General features: G+C 40.6%; 1 protein-coding gene across 1 annotated transcript; it reads left to right on the top strand.

The window, feature by feature from the left end:
- The first annotated feature begins 1,154 nt into the window (after positions 1–1,154).
- Positions 1,155–22,308, top strand: LOC120055574 (receptor-interacting serine/threonine-protein kinase 1-like). Its single transcript, XM_039003456.1, has 12 exons — positions 1,155–1,361; positions 1,684–1,893; positions 2,254–2,410; positions 2,589–2,726; positions 3,209–3,452; positions 4,807–4,956; positions 9,155–9,231; positions 9,439–9,514; positions 15,931–16,596; positions 16,744–16,896; positions 17,345–17,640; positions 20,910–22,308. Exons 2-11 carry the CDS (start codon positions 1,736–1,738, stop codon positions 17,638–17,640), a joined length of 2,115 nt encoding a protein of 704 aa, XP_038859384.1. The 5' UTR covers positions 1,155–1,361; positions 1,684–1,735; the 3' UTR covers positions 20,910–22,308.
- Positions 22,309–22,551: the final 243 nt, after the last annotated feature.

The raw sequence follows: 22,551 nt of genomic DNA, 5'->3' as shown, positions 1-22,551 counted from the left end.
TGAGGGATATTTGCTTTGAATGAAAAGCTTACCAAACTTATTGAGCTTTGCTGTGGGCAGAAATTGTTACAATCCTGGCCTATACAAAATAGGCATCAAGGCCAGACAATAGTACATTTAGGCCTATTGCACCCATACAGTTATTGATTAAACCACTCATTCACTCAGACTCTATTACAGGCAGACAATAAGATCCAGTAAAACAGTGGATGCCAGGGTAACTGTAATGACCATGAAAGAGAACCCAGAGCAATGGCAAATGATGATGTGAAATACTTTGTTGTGGCTTTAGTGTGTGAGGACAGGCAAAGAATATAGAGGAGGTCGGGGGCGTTTACAGAATATAGGCCTACTCCAGATGTACTGCAGGCTTTGGCCTAACTCTGCACATTCAGTGTAGTCTAGTCACGTCACCCAAAACCATCAGAAGCCCAAAACCTTCAGAAGCGGTACAATTCAGGTGGTTTCCCATCCTGGTTTCAGAGAAAATCTGACTTTATCAATGGATCATAATCTCTTTGTTTTTGTGAGTGTGTTGCTTTAATTCAGTGTGGTTTGGCTGTGTTGAGTCATTGTGCCAGTAAGGGAAAGTGTCTTGTTATTTCCTTTGTAGTGTCTGTAAAGTACTCTGAGGTAGATTATGAAAAATGTTCAGGTTATTTTGAGGGTAGCTATTTTTATCCTTTAATATATTATTGTATTTTACCTGCTGCCTGTGGGTTCCACTGCCATAGGTTTTATTGATGTACTGTGTGTCATTCCTAAGTGTAAAGTGGCCTACGTTCTCTCTCTCTCTCGAACTGTGATAGATGCATACCTCCAGTAGGCGGTGATAGTGCTTTATGTTACTGACATTGGCTAATATGCAATTTTATGAACATGTGAATTGTTTTGTCCAACTGTGATATCATTGAGTTTAGCCTAGCCTATTGCCCAGGCTAGGAATCCGTCTTTGACCAAAATGTTCAGCTCCATTCACACTTTATAATATAAAGTCAATCCCTGGCCGAGTCACACCAAATACTGTAAACATGGGACCTGATGCGTCGCCTCTTGGCACTCAGCATTAAGGAGATAGATTGGGGGTTAAGGCCCTGCGATAGACTAGCACCCTGTCCATTCACCAAGCTGCCTCACGCTACAGATACAGAATTTATAGGCTCCTGCCCTATGAGCCGTTCCGGCTCGCACAAAGCTACTTACTTACTATAGTCAGTGACTATTTGCATATAAATCATATGCTCCTTTCTCGATTAGCTACACTGGTCTGCAACTAACTTCCACAACATATTTTTAGTTGTTTCACTATTGCGACAGCAAGGCAAATCCCGGAACTATACGCCTACCCGTGGAATTAAAAGGTAGGTTATTTATCTATAATTAACGATTTATCCTACATATTTTATCCTATTGAATACATAGACCTATTTACCTTGAATATTAAACTGGATACATTATTGATGTTATCCACTTTATGTGTTGACAACTCTTTAACAGAGCAAGTTACAGTATTGGATTTCCGACTACGTCTTTCACTTCCATATTCAGTTTTGTATTTCGAGTCAATGTAACGCCGCTGAAGCTCCTCAGCCTACTCCTCCATTCGTTCGGAAATATACTATTGTTACTATTTACATTATGGGGGATTGTGATTGACCAGTAATAGAGCAATGTACCCATTAGTCTCGTATCAACGCTAGAAGGAAATACCCGACCGAGGACCAGGTAGCAAGCCATGGCTACTGCGCAGGACTCCATCTACATGAAATCCGCGGACCTTATCAAAAAGGAGCCTCTGGACTACGGTGGATTCGGTACAGTGTATCTGTGCTATCACAAAACCCTCGGCCAGGTGGTTCTGAAGACCATCTACACCGGGCCACCGCGTAATGAGTGAGTATAACGGACTATGGTAGAGGATTCCCCCTGTGTCTGTAAGTGTTGTGACTGTCACGCTCTACTGAGTTTGATATTGTAGTCTAAACCAGGGATTCCCAAACTTTTTCACTCAGGGACTCCCTTCCAGCATTGGGAGTGCCAGTGGGTAGGCTTAGGCTACACTTATCCTTTCCTGTGACAGAAAGGATGATAAAACCAGAGAAATTGGGTGTCTATAGACATGTTCCTGTGATGTGTATAGTGATAAAGTAGGCTACAGTAGGCGGCCCAGTTAATACATAGGGATACATCTCCAAGTGAACATATTTCCCTAGCTCGTAGTCTTGACCAAGCCTTCCTCCCTCTCTCCCTCAGGGGCAGTAAGCAGTCCCTGCTAGAGGAGGGCAGCCTGATGAGCAGACTGAACCATGAACGGGTGGTCAAGCTGCTGGGGGTGATCCTGGAGGATGGGGACTACTCTCTGGTCATGGAGCTCCTCCCTAAAGGCAACCTGCTGGCCATGCTGGACCGGGTGAGAGGATATCACAAAAACAGTTAACTTAGTCTACAATGTCACTATATGAATGAGGTTAGGTCCTGGACTCACTGCAGAGATGGAAGAACTCCATATCAGATTTTCTCTATGTAATATCAAGAAGCAATTTTCTCTCTGGGCAAACAACTTGTATATATTCCTGTCTTTTCTCCAGGTGCCTGTGCTGATATCCATCAAGGGCAGGATCATACTGGAGATTCTGGAGGGGATGGTGTACCTGATGAAGAACCGTGTCATACACAAAGATCTCAAACCAGAAAACATACTGGTGGACAAGGATTTTCACATCAAGGTACAGCACACACTGTATAATATGCTTTATTACTGTTTATATCATTGACTTTACTGTGTGTGTGTGTGTGTGTGTGTGTGTGTGTGTGTGTGTGTGTGTGTGTGTGTGTGTGTGTGTGTGTGTGTGTGTGTGTGTGTGTGTGTGAAGTCCCCACAAGAATAGTAAACAAAGAGAAATTTGACCAACTGGTCAAATGCTATTTCTAGGGGGTTAAGGTTAGAATTAGGGTTAGGTGAGCTAGGGTTAGTTTTAGGGTTAGGAGCTAGGGTTAGGGGTTAGGGAAAATAGGATTTGGGGACTGAATTGTGTGTCCCCCACAAGGTTAGTTATGCAAGACTGTGTGTGTGTGTATCCATGTGCATCTGTGTATTGATGTCTCTATGTTCAATGTATGTGTATGTGTATGAATATGGATATGTGTGTAATCTGTGTATGCAATGCATGTACATGTATGAATATGCATGTCTGTATCTGTGCCCCAGATTGCAGACCTGGGCCTGGCCACCTGTCAGACGTGGAGCAGGCTGACTAAGGAGGAGTCTCGCAGGCAGAGCCGGCTGGCGCGTCCTGGGGCCGGGGGAGCGGGGGGCAGGGCAGCTGGTACTCTGTGCTACATGGCTCCTGAGCACCTGGACAGCATCCACACACGCTCCTCTGAGAAGTCTGACGTCTATAGCTTCGCTATTGTCGTATGGGTCATCCTCACTGGCAGTGAGCCATATGAAAGTGAGTGTTGCTCACTCACTCTACAGAGGACTGTTGCATTCAAATTAATCTGCTGCGATTTCAGCCATATATATACTGAACAAAAATATAAATGCAACATGCAACAATTTCGAAGATTTTACTGAGTTACGGTTCATTGAAGGAAATCAATCAATTTAAATTAACTTACTGGGCCGTAATCTATAGATTTCACATGACTGGGAATACAGATATGCATCTATTTATCAGAGATACCTTCAAAAACGGTATGGGGCGTGTATAAGAACACCAGTCAGTATCTGGTGTGACCACCATTTGCCTCATGCAGCACAACACATCTCCTTCGCATAGAGTTGAAGAGAGTTGTCCCACACCTCTTCAATGGCTGTGCGAAGTTGCTGGAGACTGGCAGGAACTGGAACAAGCTGTCGTACACGTCGATCCAGACCATCGCAAACATGCTCAATGGTTGACATGTCTGGTGAGTATGCAGGCCATGGAAGAACTGGGACATTTTCAGCTTTCAGGAATTGTGTAGAGATCCTTGCGACATGGGGATGTGAATTATCATGCTGAAACATGAGGTGATGGCGACGGATGAATGGCACGACAATGGGCCTCAGGATCTTGTCACAGTATCTCTGTGCATTCAAATTGCCATCGATAAAATGCAATTATATTCATTTTCCGTAGGTTATGCCTGCCCATACCATAACCCCATCGCCACCATGGGGCACTCTGTTCACAATGTTGACATCAGAAAACCACTCACCCACACATTGCCATACATGTGGTCTGCAGTTGTGAGGCCGGTTGGACGTACTGTCAAATTTTCTAAAATGACATTGGAGACGGCTTATTGTGCAGAAATGAACATTTAATTCTCTGGCAACAGCTCTGGTGGTCATTCATGCAGTCAGCATGGCAATTGCACACTTCCTCAACACTTGAGACATCTCTGGCGTTGTGTTGTGTGACAAAACTGCAAATTTTAGTGTGGCCGTTTATTCTCCCCAGCACAAGGTGCACCTGTGTAATGGTCATGCTGTCTATTCAGCTTCTTGATATGCCACACCTGTCAGGTGGATGGATTATCTTGTCAAAGAAGAAATGCTCACTAACAGGGATAAAAAGACAATTTGTGCACAACATTTGAGAGAAATAAGCTTTTTGTGCTTATGGAAAATTTCTGGGATCTTTTATTTCAGCTCATGAAACCAACACTTGACATGTTGCATTTATTTTTTTGTTCAGTGTTATTTGTGAACTCTGATATATGTTATAGTAAGAGGTCCTTTGTTCTTTTTTTATGAATGGATAAGATTTGAGATCAAATTTGAATGCACTGAATTAATATTGGATAAGTGTATTTCAGATGCTCGGAGTGAGGACCATATCTGCCAGTGTGTCCGTAAAGGTGATCGTCCTGATGAGGACCTCATCTCTGCTGATACTCCTGTAGAGATCACAGAGCTAATGAAGAGATGCTGGCATCAGGATCCACAACTACGACCAACATTCCAAGGTGCGTGTGCATGTGTGTAGTGAGATTGAGGTACGGGAATTCCTAAACACAGTATAATGCATTACAGTATACACAATGCCAATCAATACAATATTATTTGTATAGCACTTTGTCCCAGCACAAATCATGAAACCCAAACCTAACCTCCTTGAATAGCAAGTTCAGGTCAACAGAAGCTTGGTATAACTCCTAAAGGTAGTGTAGATAACCCTTGAGAGGAATTAGACCCTAGGGAGTCCCCATACTCCCGTGGCTAGCTGGACCTACTGTAACCGCTGTGAAATGAATGGCTGGGGAGTAGTGCGCGCCAGTAGTGTTTCAATTGGTGACGTCGCTCGCTCTGAGACCTTGAAGTAGTTTTGTCCCTTGCTCTGAAAGGTAAGGCAATAGGTAACGATGCTTCGTGGGAGGCAGTTGTTGTGTTCAGAGGGTCACTGTTTCGTGCCCAGGCTGGGGCAAGGAGAGGGACGGAAGCAATACTGTTACACGTGTACAGACATGGCATTAACTTCTTATGGCTGCAATCCAGGTAACGGGATGATATGACAACAGCCAGTGAAAGTGCAGGGCGCCAAATTCAAAACAACAGAAATCTCATAATTACAATTCCTCAGACATACATGTGTCTTATACCATTTTAAAAGGTAATCTTGTTGTTAATCCCACCAAAGTGTCCGATTTCAAATGTGCTTTTCAGCGAAAGCACCACAAACGATTATGTTAGGTCACACCAAACCACAATAAGCACAGCCATTTTTCCACTGAAAGATAGCAGTCACAAAAAGCACAAATAGAGATAAAATTAATCACTAACCTTGGATGATCTTCATCAGATCATAGGACACTCATAGGACTTCATGTTACACAATACATGTATGTTTTGTTTGATAAAGTTCATATTTATATAAAAAAATCTGTGTTTACATTGGCACGTTACATTCACTAGTTCCAAAAACATCCAGTGATAGTGCATAGCCACATCGTTTCAACAGAAATACTCATCATAAATGTAGATGATAATACACATGGAATTATAGATATACCTCTCCTTAATGCAACCGCTGTGTCAGATTTCAAAAAAACTTTACGGAAAAAGCAAACCATGCAATAATCTGAGACGGAGCTCAGAACAATAGTCAAATTAGCCGCCATGTTGGAGTCAACAGAAACCAGAAATTACATGATAAATATTCCCTTACCTTTGATGATCTTCATCAGAATGCATTCCCAGGAATCCCAGGTCCACAATAAATGCTTGATTTGTTCGATAATGTCCGTTATTTATGTCCAAAGCGCGTTCACTAAAACCTGACGAAATGTCCGTAACAGTCAGTAGAAACATGTCAAACGATGTATTGAATAATTCTTTAGAATGTTAAAATAAATCTTGAATAACGTTCCAGCCGGAGAATTACATTGACTTCAGATGAGCGATGGAACGGAGCTGCCTCTCATGTGAACGCGCGTGGTCAAAGAAAGTTCACCTCATGGCAGTAGTGACAAATTCTCCTCTCATTCGGCTCCCCTTCCCAGTAGAGTCATCAGACACAGTTCTCCAGACTGTTGACATCTAGTGGAAGCCGTAGGAAGTGAATACTCATTCATATCTCGCTGTGATTTCAATGGGTTCTTGGTTGAAACTCGACCAGCCTCAGAATTTCCACTTCCTGTTTGGATTTTTTCTCAGGTTTTTGCCTGCCAAATGAGTTCTGTTATACTCACAGACATAATTCAAACAGTTTTTAGAAACTTCAGAGTGTTTTCTATCCAATACTAATAATAATATGCATATATTAGTAACTGGGGCTGAGGAGTAGGCCGTTTACTCTGGGCACCTTTCATCCAAGCTACTCAATACTGCCCCTGCAGCCATAAGAAGTTAAAGGGGGTGTGTGTTTCTCTCTCTCACGTACATATGCATACACACACACACATATGTGTGTATATACACACACGTGTGTGTATATACTTACATATACACACACACATATATACATACACATACACATATATACATATATGTATACATATATATATATGGTGTATATATAGGGTATATATGTGTGTATTTTATATATATATATTTATATATATATATATATATACACACACATATATACCGTTGAAGTCGGAAGTTTGCATACAGTTAGGTTGGAGTCATTAAAACACATTTTTCAACCACTTCACAAATGTATTGTTAACAAACTATAGTTTTGGCAAGTCGGTTAGGACATCTACTTTGTGCATGACACAAGTAATTTTTCCAACAATTGTTTACAGACAGATTATTTAACTTATAATTCACTGTATCACAATTCCAGTGGGTCAGAAGTTTACATACACTAAGTTGACTGTGCCTATAAATAGCATGAAAAATTCCAGAAAATGATATCATGGCTATAGAAGCTTCTGATAAGCTAATTGACATCATTTGAGTCAATTGGAGGTGTACCTATGGATGGATTTCAAGGCCTACCTTCAAACTCAGTGCCTCTTTGCTTGACATTATGGGAAAATCAAAAGAAATCAGCCAAGACCTCAGAAAAGAATTGTAGACCTCCACAAGTCTGGTTCATCCTTGGGAGCAATTTCCAAATGCCTGAAGGTGCCACGTTCACCTGTACAAGCAATAGTACGCAAGTATTAACACCATGGGACCACGCAGCCGTCATACCGCTCAGGAAGGAGACACGTTCTGCAAATCAATCCCAGAACAACAGCAAAGGACCTTGTGAAGGTGCTGGAGGAAAAATATCTATATCCACAGTAAAACGAGTCGTATATCGACATAACCTGAAAGGCCACTCAGCAAGGAAAAAGCCACTGCTCCAAAACCTCCATAAAAAAAAGCCAGACTACGGTTTGCAACTGCACATGGGGACAAATATCGTACTTTTTTCAGAAATGTCCTCTGGTCTGATGAAACAAGAATAGAACTGTTTGGCCATAATGACCATCGTTATGTTTGGAGGGAAAAGGTGGAGGCTTGCAAGCCGATTAACACCATCCCAACCATGAAGCACGTGGGTGGCAGCATCATGTTGTGGGGGTGCTTTGCTGCAGGAGGGACTGGTGCGCTTCACAAAATAGATGGCATCATGAGGGAGGAAAATTATGTGGATATATTGAAGCAACATCTCAAGACATCAGTCAGGAAGTTAAAGCTTGGTCGCAAATGGGTCTTCCAAATGGACAATGACCCCAAGCATACTTCCAAATTTGTGGCAAAATGGCTTAAGGACAACAAAGTCAAGGTATTGGAGTGGCCATCAAAGACCTGACCTCAATCCTATAGAAAATGTGTGGGCAGAACTGAAAAAGCGTGTGTGAGCAAGGCGGCCTACAAACCTGACTCAGTTACACCAGCTCTGTCAGCAGGATTGGGCCAAAATTCACCCAATTTATTGTGGGAAGCTTGTGGAAGGCTACCCAAAATGTTTGACCCAGGTTAAACAATTTAAAGGCAATGCTACCAAATACTAATTCAGTGTATGTAAACTTCTGACCCACTGGGAATGTGATGAAAGAAATAAAAGCTGAAATAAATCATTATCTCTACTATTATTCTGACATTTCACATTCTTAAAATAAGTGGTGATCCTAACTGACCTAAACCAGGGAATTTTTACTAGGATTAAATGTCAGGAATATTGAAAAACTGAGTTTAAATGTATTTGGCTAAGGTGTATGTAAATTTCCGACTTTATATAGAGAGAGAGAGAGAGAGAGAGAATCTCTACCCGGCACAGCCAGAAGAGGACTGGGCACCCCTCAGCCTTGTTCTTCTAGGTTTCTTCCTAGGTTCCTGCCTTTCCAGGGAGTTTTTCCTAGCCACTGTGCTTCTGCAATGCTTGCTGTTTGGGGTTTTAGGCTGGGTTTCTGTATTAGCACTTTTTGACATCTGCTGATGTAAAAAGGGCTTTATAAATAAATGTGATTGATATTGCAGAGCATTTATAACTTATACATTTCAACACATATTCAAAACTACTGCAATATGCAACCAATATGCTGTATTCATCTTCACAAGTCAACCTTGGACCTATGAATCAATTAGTACTGCAACAAGCATCAATTCAAGCGAGCCCATGGCATTCACAAGTCTAATGTTGCATCATGGTCTAATACGCAGACTATTCTGTGGCTGTTGCTATATTAGTCATATGACTGCTCTGATTTTCACATGTTCTCTACACAGAGGGGTACAACACCTTCCTGCCCGTCTACAGGGAGAAGTTAGAACCAGATGTAGAGAGAGACTCACTTGGTCTCAGAGTAAGTTGCTTGTGTGAACAAAGTGACAGCATTGTCATGAGTACATTATTGAATGAACCAAGTGCACAACAAATCAGAGACGAAAACAAATACAGTAACTACATGAAAGATATTGATGGGTGTTTAATATTACCATAATATTACCAAATGTATCATATAAGGTCCAAAACACTTTTTTAAACTGTGATCTGTTTCATTGGCATGCAGGACTTGTACGAGGGGCCAGAGGAGCTGGTGGAGAAGATGAAATCTTTATCCATGTCCCCTGAGAGCCTTAAAGCAGGTGAGCAGTCTGAGCACAACATGAGGCAGGCTTCATGACCCTGGGCCTCTATAGCTCCCCCGTCTTACAACTCTACACTGCATCTTTATACATGACGTACACCTCCAGACCACTCACAGCCATATGTCTTACAACTCTACACTGCTCTCTGCATCTTTATACATGACGTACACCTCCAGACCACTCACAGCCGTATGTCTTAACTTTTTATGGCTGCAGGGGCAGTATTGAGTAGCTCTGTTTAAGGTGCCCATTTCAAACGGCCTCGTACTCAATTCTTGCTCGTACAATATGCATATTATTGTTATTATTGGATAGAAAACACTCTCTAGTTTCTATAGCCGTTTGAATTATGTCTCTGAGTGGAACAGAACTCATTCTACAGCACTTTTCCTGATATGGAGTGAGATTTCAGAAATGTTGGCCTCTGGTCCCAGGTCAGTTTTAAAGTCCCTGTAAATCCTATGAGGATACAAACACTGCCCACGCCTTCCTCTAGATGTCAGTAAGAGGTGACAATTTGAATGGAGTCGATTGCGCAATCAGGGCCTGTATAAAAAGCCAAAGACCGGATGTACCGTTCTTTTCCTGCTGCGCCTGACGCACGATGGACGTTGGACCTGCTCTCTTTCCAAGCTTGGGTTTAGCCAGTAATATTTCGCCGGTCATGTTTTTACTCGTTATAGGTGTTAAAGACATCATAAGGTAGTTAATTTAAACCGTTTTATAGCAATTTATATCCGTTTAGTGCGATTTTGAGGCAATTCTTAGTGATGCACTTTGAAGCTTTGGGCACGTTTCCAGTACCGGTCGAACGTTAGTGGGCATTTCGACGGACAAGAGGACATCTTTCGACCAAAAGAAGATTAGACCCAAGAAAGGATACATTGCCCAAGATTCTGATGGAAGATCACCTCATAGTAAGAAATATTTAAGATGATAAATCGTTGTTCTGTCGAAAAATTTTAAACGCATATTCCGCCATTTTCTTTGGTATAGCTTCGCTTGGCGAACCCTGTATTGCACAGTAAGGATAATTTTAGAAATGTAATTCAGCGATTGCATTAAGAACTAATTTGTCTTTCGATAGCTGTCCAACTTATTTTTTTTTTGTCAAGTTTATGAATAGTTAATCATGAGACAAGATCACTGTCAAATATGGCGCCCGACATTTTCAGGCTAGTTTTGCTAGTTTTGTCATTGTATAACCACGTTTTTTTGTGGCTAAATATGCACATTTTCGAACAAACTCTATATGTATGTTGTAATATGATGTTACAGGAGTGTCATCGGAAGAATTCTGAGAAGGTTAGTGAAAAAATTAATATATTTTGGCGATGATTACGTTATCGCTCTCTTTGGCTAGAATCAATGCTCTGGTAACGTTTGCACATGTGGTATGCTAATATAACGATTTATTGTGTTTTCGCTGTAAAACACTTAGAACATCTGAAATATTGTCTGAATTCACAAGATCTGTGTCTTTCCATTGCTGTGAGCTGTGTATTTTTAAGAAATGTTTTATGATTAGTAATTAGGTAATACACGTTGCTCAGTGTATTTATTCTAGTCGAGTTGTGATGGTGGGTGCAATTGTAAACTATGATTTATACCTGAAATATGCACATTTTTCTAACAAAACCTATCCTATACAATAAATATGTTATCAGACTGTCATCTGATGAGGTTTTTTCTTGGTTAGTGGCTATCAATATCTTTATTTGGCCGAATTGGTGATAGCTACTGGTGGAGAGAAAAAATGGTGGACAAAGAAAAATGGTGTCTTTTGCTAACGTGGTTAGCTAATAGATTTACATATTTTGTCTTCCCTGTAAAACATTTTAAAAATCTGAAATGGTGGCTTTATTCACAAGATCTGTATCTTTCATTTGGTGTCTTGGACTTGTGATTTAATGATATTTAGATGCTACTATTTAATTGTGACGCTATGCTAGCGATGCTAATCAGTGTGGGGGGGTGGGGGATGTTGTCATAGGTGTACCGACCTCGGGCTTGCAGCCATAAGAGGTTTAAAACTCTACACTGCTCTCTGCATCTTCATACATGACGTACACCTCCAGACCACTCACAGCCATATGTCTTACAACTCTACACTGACGTACACCTCCAGACCACTCACAGCCGTATGTCTTACAACTCTACACTGCTCTCTGCATCTTTATACATGACGTACACCTCCAGACCACTCACAGCCGTATGTCTTACAACTCTACACTGCTCTCTGCATCTTTATACATGACGTACACCTCCAGACCACTCACAGCCATATGTCTTACAACTCTACACTGACGTACACCTCCAGACCACTCACAGCCATATGTCTTACAACTCTACACTGACGTACACCTCCAGACCACTCACAGCCATATGTCTTACAACTCTACACTGACGTACACCTCCAGACCACTCACAGCCGTATGTCTTACAACTCCACTCACTGCCTTGTTAAACAGTGTCAGCGTGGTTTAGGCTTGCGTCAAGTTTAATATATAATATACTTTGCCTGAGCCCACGGATCCAAAAGTTTGGACAAAGTGCACTGAACTATTGGACATGAAAGAAAAGGGATACAAAAATCCAATGGGATGGGATGCACAAAGACCTTTACTTAAAATTTTCCAGTATAATATAGGTTCAGCAAATCCCCTTATTGTTTGGGATACCTTTTAAATGTACCTTCAGGTCATTCAATATTCATCAATAATAAAAAAGCAGTTTCTGGCTAAAGAAACAAGACAAACAAGGAAAATCCATGAACTAATAGTACAGGTAGATAGCAATAAAAACGATAGTACAGAGATACAAAATAAGTTGGAGGAAAAACAAAAAGAACTTGAGGAACTTATTCAAGAACGATCTTATTACAAAAAATAAAGCAAACTGGATGGAATATTGAGAAAAATGCACAAAATTCTTCCTGAATCTCCAATACAGGAACACTAACAAAAATAATTTGCAGAAACTCGTTACTGAAGACGGAGTCATCTATGATTCTCCGAATTATATTTTAAAAGAGGAAGCTAATTATTTTAGGCATATGTTCTCTTTTCTGTCTCATCCTCTCCCACTGAATGAAGATTATGGTAAGGAATTCTTTCATAATAATAAAAAAAATGAAAAATTAACAAAATGTACAGAAAGATCAGTGCGAAGGCCAAATTACAGAGGAAGAACTTTTTGAGGCTATTAAATCCTTTCAGTCTGGGAAAAACCCCAGGTCTTGATGGCATAGCGGTAGAGGTATATCAAGTATTTTTTTATATACTAAAGCTCCATTGTTAGATTGTTTTAACTACTCCTATAGAAATGGTAGTCTGTCAGGTACTCAGCAGGAAGGTCCGATTTCTCTATTATTAAAACAAGACCCAGATGGCAAATATAAAGACCCGGTCTATCTAAAAACACTGGAGGCCCCTTACACTTCAATGTTGTGATGCAAAAATACTAGCAAAATGCATAGCACTCAGAATTAAAAGGGTTTTTACCAGGTATTGTTCATCCTGATTAGACAGGTTTTTTACATGAATGATACATTGGAGATAATATACGACAACTACTAGAAATAATAGAACATCATGAAACATATAAGCAGCCAGGAATGATATTTATAGCGGATTTTGAAAAGGCATTTGATAAAGTAAGACTGGATTTTATTTATAAATGCCTGGATTTTATTTCAATTTCGTTAATTCTCTTATAAAATGGGTAAAAAATAATGTATAGCAACCCCAGGTGTAAAATAGTAAATACAGGCTACTTCTCAGAGAGTTTTGAATTGTCAAGAGGAGTTAAACAAGGGTGTCCAATGTCACCATATCTATTCGTATGGCCATCGAAATGCTAGCTATTAAAATCAGATCCAATAACAACATTAGAGAATTAGAAATCCAAGGCTTAAAAACAAAGGTGTCCATGTATGCCGATGACTCAAGTTATGTTAAGTCCGCAAGCTAGATCCCTGCAATATCTCATTAAAGATAACTTTTCTGCACTCTCTGGACTAAAACCTAATTATGATAAGTGTACAATATTACATATTGGATCCTTAAAAAAGACAACTTTTACGTTACCTTGCAGCTTACCTATGAAATGGGCTGATGGTGAAGTAGATATACTCGGTATTCATATCACAAAAGATATAAATAAGGTCTCCACAATGAATTTCAATAGAAAACTTGTAAAAATAGACAAGATCCTGCAACCATGGAGAGGTAAATACCTGTCTATTTATGGAAATATTTCAGTTTACTCACTTACTTATGGCGTTGCCTACTCCTGATGATTAGTTTTTCAAATCATATGAGCAAAAAATATTTAGCTTTATCTGGGACGCTAAACCAGACAAAATAAAACGAGCCTATCTATATAATGAATATGAGTTGGGTGGGTTGAGATTATTAATTATAAAAGCACTAAACCTCTCTCTAAAAGCTTCACTCATTCAAATGTTTTATTTGAACCATAAATGGTTCTCAAGTAGATTAATAAGAAAAGCTCATCCATTGTTTAAAAATGGCCTTTTTGGCTTTGTGCAGATTGCCATGTCTCATTTATTAATTGAAAATGATACTTTTTTTCAAAGTATCTGTCTTTTTCAAACAAGCATTGCAGAGCTGGCTACAATTTCAATTTCATCCCCCTGAAAAGATAGAACAAATATTATGGCTGAACTCAAATGTGCTGGTTGATAAAATACCTGTATTTATGGGAAAGATGTTTGAAAAGGGTATTTTGTTCTTAAATGATATTGTAATGGTAGAGTTATGTCCTTTATGGAGTTATCAGAATTGTATTGGAAGGTCTGCTCAATCCAAGAGTACAACCAATTGATTACAGTATTGCCCCAAAAATGGAGGAGGCGGGTGGCAGCGGGAGGAGGTAGGGAACTGGTCTGTCTGCCCAATATAAAGGATCAAAACTGGCGGAGGAATAAAAATAGCATAAATAGGGAAGTATACCAGTTTAATTTGAGGAACAGGATGTTGACAACTGTGCCATACAGATTACAAAATAGTTGGGAAGAGATTTTTGATGTACCGATTCCATGGTACAGGGTGTATGAGTTGATATATAAAACAATGCAAGATTCAAGACTTTGTGCTTTTCAGCTAAAATTATTATATAGACTTCTTGCCACCAACAAAATGTTGAATATTTGGGGCACAAAATCATCGAAGCTCTGCAGATTTTGTTGTGAAGATACAGAATCAATAGACCATTTATTACCCTAGAAATAGTACTGTTAGGAGATCTGGAGAGACCGGGTCAGTCAATTACTAATACTCTTAGTAAAAGTATTTATCTTCAACACGCAATCTGTAGATTCTATTCGATTAGATAGATTGAAATTGTACGTTAAACATCATAGCATAGTTGAAAGATATGTGTTGTGTAGAAACACGAAGTGGGTGGCCAGCAGAGATAGATGGGATGGGCTGATGGAAGCTGAGGGTTGGTATGTGGAATTGGAGACAAGTGAGAGTGGAGTTGCTGTGTGAGAGAGAGAGAATGATGGTCAAAAGATAAAGGGGAAAAAAAGTCAAAATAAAACATAATAAAAGTACATTTGAATGACACTAAAAGTGGTAGTGTTTTTACAACTAATGCCGGTTTGCCTGAGGCTGATGCCGTGCAGGTGTTTGTACACATGCATATACACACACTCTCAATCAAATAAACACATACAAGAACACACACATACATGTAATAGTGCCAGACAAGCACACAAACATATACAGTAGGCATTGCTGTTATGATTTCAGTTGTCCTTGATGTCCTTTGTTTTAATTATTTTTTTAAATATTTTTTTTGCATTGTTGTTTGCTGTTTTCTTCTGTCTTTTCCATTTTTCTCTTTAGTTCATTCTCTTGGTTGTTGGTGCATTGGGGGGTTCTTGGGGGAACGGAATTAATTGTTTAAAAAATATATATATATTCCGGGGGGGGACTGTGGGAGGGGTCTCGAATGGTTGAGGGACAGCTATTGGGGAACTGTGGGGGGATCTTGGAGGGTTCGGGTTTCACAAGATTGTGATCATGAAAAAGGAAATTAAGACATTTTATATCACTATCATGCACATGCACCCTCACACATAAGGATGGCTCTGTTGCGGAAAGACTGATACATGTTTGATAGTGTCTTGATGCTGTAGTGTTTGTCCTTCATGTTCTAATACTTTAATGTTACCACTTCCTTGTGTTTTTTGTAATAAATAATAATAAAAAATAAAAAAGACCTTTACTTGAGATCTTTGCCCGTTTCTAGATTTTCTATTCAAATCTCTCATTCTCATCAATAATCAAACCATTTATACGACAAGTTGGATCTTTATACGACAACACCTTAATTTAGAATTCAGCTATTAAAAATGAACCCTCTACCCCTTCTCCCTATAGACCGGCTGGCTCCCTTGCTGAGCTCAGACAGTGCTAGGGCTGTTCGTATAGAGGCTGGTCCAGTGGAGGCCTGCATCGAGGACCTGAACTTCTTCCTCCCCTGTGAGCACTCCCTTATCCAACCAGATAGCTGTGCCCTCAGCCCCGTCAGCACCACCTCGGGCATGGAGCTCAAAATGGTCAACGAACTCTCAGCCCTGGAAGTCAAACTAGCCCAGCAGTTGGAATATCACAAATACGCCAGCTACAACCGGATGGACCAGCTTGACTTCAGCCCCTACCCTAATCCTCACCCTTCCACCCCACAGCGCCTCAGCTCACAGGACCCCACCGCCAACAGAGGGCTCCCCAAAACCCAGGCCGTCCAGACCAGCAGCGTGGAGCTGAACCCCCACCTCCGTCTTTCTAGCCTAGGCGTGTACAAGGCCGCGGACCCCTCAGGGGCCACCACACCCAGGCGCCAGCTTTCCAGCCACATGCCTGAGTCCTCCAGCAGCCCCTCTCTAAGCCAGGGCCAGTACTCCTCCCAGCAGCAGTATCCCTACGCCCAGTACTACCGCCTCCAGTCCTGGCCAGCCTACCCAGTGCCAGAGTCAGCTGCCCCAGACCTCTCTGCAGGGCTGCGCCTGAACTCGGGTAGCAAGGTTAGACCTCCACAGGACCCAGGTAGGGGTGAAGCACAGAGATTACAGTGCTTGATACCACTATTACCATTACTAAAGCTGATGCAGATTCCCCAATCAGCATGACAGCGATCTACCACTTCAATTAGAAAAGCATTTATGAGAAACAGTGTGTGTGTGTGGGTTGTAGGAGGCCTGTTCATCCAGAATGCCAGAGGGATCCAGATAGGGAGCAACAACACACTCAGCATCAGGGACCACGAGTCTTACAGCAGGTCAGCCAGCTCTCTCTCCAATGGGGCAAACTCATACTCTCTACTCAAAGAGACCCTGCAGATGAACGGTAAGAATATAATCCTGCAAAGAGGAGCCTACTTCCTGAAAATAGACATCTTCCTATCTTTCTATGTCATGTTTTCTACTTTTAGTCCCATATTTTGTATCTAGCCACAATATAAGGGTTCTTACATTGTTTGTTTACTGGAATGAATGGAACGGCGTCAAACACGTTGTTTCCATGTGTTTGATACCATTCCATTTATGCCATACCGGCCATTTCAATGAGCCTGCCCTCCTATATATCTTCCCACCAGCCTCCTCTGTTGGGGTTATAATTGGGTTGGATAGTTCAACTAAGACCATGGGGCATTTATAAGTGGTATTATTCAACAGTAAATTGCTATGTATCATTAATTGACAGTAAATGATCAAAAACCCTTAAATATCACAGACAAGGGTCTTTAACTTCCATTTTACACAATATGTTCTGTTGTGTCCTGTCCCGTGTTCAGAAGACCAGGCAGTGACTGAAGAGCACCTTGATCTCCTGAGAGAAAACATCGGGAAGGAATGGAAGCGCTGCGCCCGTCGTCTGGGCCTGAGCGAGGTGGAGGTGGACACCATCGACCAGGACTACCATCGTGACGGGTTGCCTGAGAAGGTGCACCAGATGCTGGAGCGCTGGAGGATGAAGGAGGGCTGTGTGGGCTGCACAGTGGGCCAGCTCTGCAGAGCACTGGAGAACTGTGTCAAAGTAGACCTGGTAAAGAAGCTTCTTCATGCCTGCAGGACCAATACTTCTCCATAGGTACAGTAGACTATCTATTCCAGTACCCCCTACCCCTAACCCAGAGAGAGACTTTCGACTCCCACCCACAACCTTACATTCCTGCCGACCAATGTAACGTGTAATGTTTGAGAGTTGTTAGTATTGAATTTTCCTGCCATAGGATATGAGTGTACAGGTTATATGGAAGCCAAACCGGCTGCGCACGTGTGCCATCATGCATACATTTATTTTCTCCCCCCACATCAAACGCGATCACGACACGCAGGTTAAAATATCAAAACAAACTCTGAACCAATTATATTAATTTGGGGACAGGTCGAAAAGCATTAAACATTTATGGCAATTTAGCTAGCTAGCTTGCACTTGCTAGCTAATTTGTCCTATTTAGCTAGCTTGCTGTTGCTAGCTAATTTGTCCTGGGATATAAACATTGAGTTGTTATTTTACCTGAAATCCACAAGGTCCTCTACTCCGACAATTAATCTACACATAAAAGCGGTCAACCGAATCGTTTCTAGTCATCTCTCCTCCTAGGCTTTTTCTTCTCTTGACTTTATATTTCGATTGGCAAGTTTCATAAATTAGGTGCATTACCGCCACTGACCTCGTTCGTCTTTCAGTCACCCACGTAGGTATAACCAATGAGGAGATGGCACGTGGGTACCTGCTTCTATAAACAAATGAGGAGATGGGAGAGGCAGGACTTGCAGCGCCATCTGCGTCACAAATAGAACTGACTTCTATTTTAGCCCTTGGCAACGCAGACGCTCGTTGGCGCGTGCAAGCAGTGTGGGTGCAATAATTGAATAATATAGATTTCTAAATTTATTTTGCAACGCGAGCGGTGTAGTCAGCCTGTTAGTTCTCATTCTCAGCCCGAACCCGACAGGACCAGTCCTCAAATTCTGTGAATTGATTTGGGCTGGGTGGGTTCCGTGCTGTATTAAGAAAAAATGGACTTTGCGTGTCTGTGCACATTTTAGCTCTTTCTCAGCACCAGCAGAGGCTGGATTCCAATATTGGCTGGGCCAGAGAAATTTGTGGCCATGATGAAACTTTTTTTCTGATGATTGAAATTTTTCTAAATTGCAATACGAATAAGCTGGAGTGTACTCAGGAGAATGATGATCCACAATACCACGACAGGCAGCGCATCTCAGTATCAGGAGAAGCCCATATTCCAATGGGATCTTTTAATGTCGATACATTCTAACAAAATACACCCTATGACTGCCCCGCTAATGTGCCTTGCAGGACCTTGTAAACTATCGAAAGTAGGCCAAATGTTTTCCTAATCAAACATGCATTCAAAACACGAGGCTTTTGAGTGATTGTTCAAATGTATGTTTGGCAGAAAATCTAGTAATTTATTATTTAATTATTCAAAGCTCCCTTTGTTATTTCATTTCAAAATAAAATGCTTGATTGTATTTAAAGTCATGAATGACTTGTATGCTGTGGAATGACTTGAATGAATGATTGGTTGATTGAAGTAGGCTGTTACGTTAAGACAATAAACAGGACACGCTCTCACGGCTCGATGGTGGATAGATCATCCTATAAGGCTTAGGCTACTACGTGAGGCAAGAGCAAAATAATAGTCTACATTGATTAAACCCTGTTAAACTCTGAGTGGTGATTTTGGGCCCTTACAGGGCCTGGTGAAAATAAATAATAATCAGAAAATAGAATGTGACATCATTTGAAAGCTACAGGCATTTTCTTTTTGGAAATCGAACTCAAATCTTACTGCTGGCAATGTCATAAGAATCTTCTCCCCACCGCCCCCCATAAAAGGCCATAAATCATGGTCAAGTCACCAAAAATACAAACATTTAGTTTGCATGGAAAGGGTACACCCTGATGGTCATTGTAAAGCAGTGGCTTTCCTTCTCCATCCACATGACCTTCTATGCATCCTCCACGCGCACCGCTTAGCTAGCTCATTGTTTACAATAGGAACAGTGAATGGGACAAGAAGTTTATAGTTTCTTCACCTGTCTGTGTCTTATAGATATCATTTTTTTTCAATAACTTCAAAGCCTGATTGCTAAGGTAATTTTAAGATGTCAGGCTTGAAAATCCATTCAGCCATTTTGGCACAGTGACTCACTACCCAAACCAGACGCAACTGGTTTTAAGTAGCAAAGAGACATCATATGATCTCATACTGCTATCTAGTGGACGAACTGAGAATCAGACAGAGGATATATGGTATGGCAAATTGCATAAACACTGCGTTCCAATGGGAATTGGTCCATGTTTAGAGCAACACCATTAGGTAAAAGTTTGGACAACATTTTTCTTAATTTATTTTAGAATTCCCTTTGGAAAAGTAATTGGTCGAATAAAAAACATGAGTTGGCGCGCACACCCATAGAAAATTATTTTATGTAGACGGCGAATAAACTACAAGGTATAAAAATTAGAGTTGCAAACTATATATAAAATCCCAGTAATTTATTGGGTGATTTCTTTTTATAGCTTTTGGAACAGTAATTGGTGAAATATTTATCTCAAAACTAGATGTTCAAATCTCTTATTCCCAAAAATTGGGGACAATTGGGGGGACCCTCCGAAAAGAAAAAGTACATTAAAGTTTTTGGGGGTCTGCTGTATCTCAGGCTTTGTAGTAGTCACATTGTTTATGACACCCGTATCTGAATCCCACAGTTCTTACCGTTCTAACAGTACTATATGTGTTTGTAGGACTTATAATTTTGAAACCGAAATGTACTTTGAGGGTAGTATACAATAGTGTGTGTCATTTAGAAAATTCTACTAGAGGGGGTCAGAGTTTAACAGTTGATAGGCTACACTTGATTTAGGCTACATTATTGCATGCTAAATGTTTCTGATCAGTGATAGATGCCCAAACAAATAAATGAGCTACCACCTTCACTTGCCCAGCCAGAGATCAATTAACCAAATATACAGACAGAGATTCAGTAACACAAAATCACATTGATTAATTATCAGTCACAGGCTTTTGGTAGGGAGTAGGACACTGTTCATACTGTATTTTTTGGTATGTTACTTTTACCATAACATTCTTGTTGAATACCCAGTTCTTTTTGAGTTACCATTAAATATTGTACTCTCCCCTTTATTTTAGATTTGGACAAATAAACATTCTTTGGATATATATGAATGTCTAACATCTGTTTGATGCTACATAGCCCTGTACGGCTTAAATAAATATCTTCTGTGAATCCATAAAGGCAGACAAATTTTGAGGCTTGATCGAAAAGATCCATATTTAATATTTGGTCCTTTATCCTGTGTAGGTACACTGGCAATGGTGGGCTGTGGAAGCAGAGTGCTTGTGGCGAATGATCTTGTTCCGTCTGCAGTGTACGAAGATTTGCTGATACTGCACGTCTCCTGGAAAGACATGGTTGTGGTGTTTGACACTTTTTGTGGAAGGGACGTAGGGAAACAGGCCTTTGTTGGTATCGGTGTCAACCGATTGGGACCTACAGTAAGTGTTTAGAGACAGACTAGTGTATTGTTTAGGGACAATGAGGGACATTAGGAGCTGCTTTTGAATGGAAAGATCAGTCAACATCTGGGGGGGCTGCAGAAGGTGTCTTAGAAGGGCAGTTTTTACACATTATGTATTGTTGTGTATGGGAGATTGAGGAGAAATTGCACCATTCAATCCTTCTCATATACAACTTTACATTTACTGTCTCTAAGCACAACCGCCTTCCTCATCTCAAAAACCTATTTGTAAACCTCCCCAGCCCATTGACTTTGACAGATTATTATTGGCAATTTTTTGTAGACGTGTCTTTGCATTGTGTTTTGAGAATCTGCAGAGAGAAGAATGAAATGGTTGTGTCATTACTATTGTCTTGATTTTATACCTTTCAGTGTCCCTTGCTTGTTTTTGTCCCACAATCTTGTTGCACTCCATAATTGCAAGGTGTGTCCCCTCCCTCATGCCGCCGCTTTGGGGTATTTTTCAGCAGGGCCTGTGGAAGGACTCCAAGTAACCTGAGTTTTACAAAGAGAAAAAGGTAAGAAGAGAACAGGGGTAGTACACTAAATTGATCACATGGACTGGAAGGTACTCTGTGGTCCTCAGGCTACATCTAACCACCTATAACCCCATAACACAAACAATACCCAATTCATGTTTATGCCATGCTTACTGTAAATTGAGCTATTTTAGCTGTCAGCTCTAAATATTTTTGCCAATTTACCTTCACCTTGTGCATATCTTGGGGTTGGAATCACATGCTGGGGGAATCAGATTATGTACCACCTAAAACAACAATACACAATTTAACCACCCCACCAGTTGTATTGATCTCTATTAGATTGGCTAGCTTACCATACCTAACATGGACATTGCAATATTGTCAACTTGCTGTTAGCTAGTTAGCATCACTAAATTGGCAGCAAGATTGCTAGCCAACTGAGAACCAACTAACCAACCATAAACAATTTATACACATTCATCATTACTACCAACACACCGACAGTGAGTTAGTTATATCGGCAATTCTATTTGGCTACTAGATTGAGTTAGTCTTATTTGCTAATGTTTGCTATCTTACGTTAGCCAACATTAGTCAGAGATAGAACGAACAGACAAATATGTTTACTCTGCTGAAGGTAGTGTCGTGTCTTTGGCTATGCCGGATTAAGTGTTATGACATGCTATTCTATAAAATACTTTCTCCGTAATTAATATTACCTGATTGAGCTAATCATGTAAATGTAATTAACTAGAGAGGAGGGGCACCACGAAAGAATCTTTATAGAGCTGTTATCTTCCGAATAAACTCTTAAAGACCTAGTAATATTTTACATCAATAGCAGTCAATATTAATTGTCACCTTATTTCAGTCTCATCTGAAAGTTGTAAATTCTTGGTTATCTTCACGAACCCTGGCTAACAAGTTGAATCAGCAATACAAA

The sequence above is a fragment of the Salvelinus namaycush genome, chromosome 11, assembly GCF_016432855.1.
Source record: "Salvelinus namaycush isolate Seneca chromosome 11, SaNama_1.0, whole genome shotgun sequence".
Lineage (NCBI taxonomy): Eukaryota > Metazoa > Chordata > Actinopteri > Salmoniformes > Salmonidae > Salvelinus > Salvelinus namaycush.
The sequence above is the reverse complement of the archived record's forward strand: the minus strand, read 5'-3'. Positions and strand labels throughout refer to the sequence as shown.

What these genes read in the sequence shown, in the direction of transcription:
- LOC120055574 (XM_039003456.1), top strand. Translation starts at nt 1,736, where the DNA reads ATGGCTACTGCGCAGGACTCCATCTACATGAAATCCGCGGACCTTATC. An exon ending in TGCTGGCCATGCTGGACCGG is followed by an intron (nt 2,411 to 2,588) that starts GTGAGAGGATAT and finishes TCTTTTCTCCAG; the next exon opens with GTGCCTGTGCTGATATCCAT. An exon ending in CCCTGAGAGCCTTAAAGCAG is followed by an intron (nt 9,515 to 15,930) that starts GTGAGCAGTCTG and finishes TTCTCCCTATAG; the next exon opens with ACCGGCTGGCTCCCTTGCTG.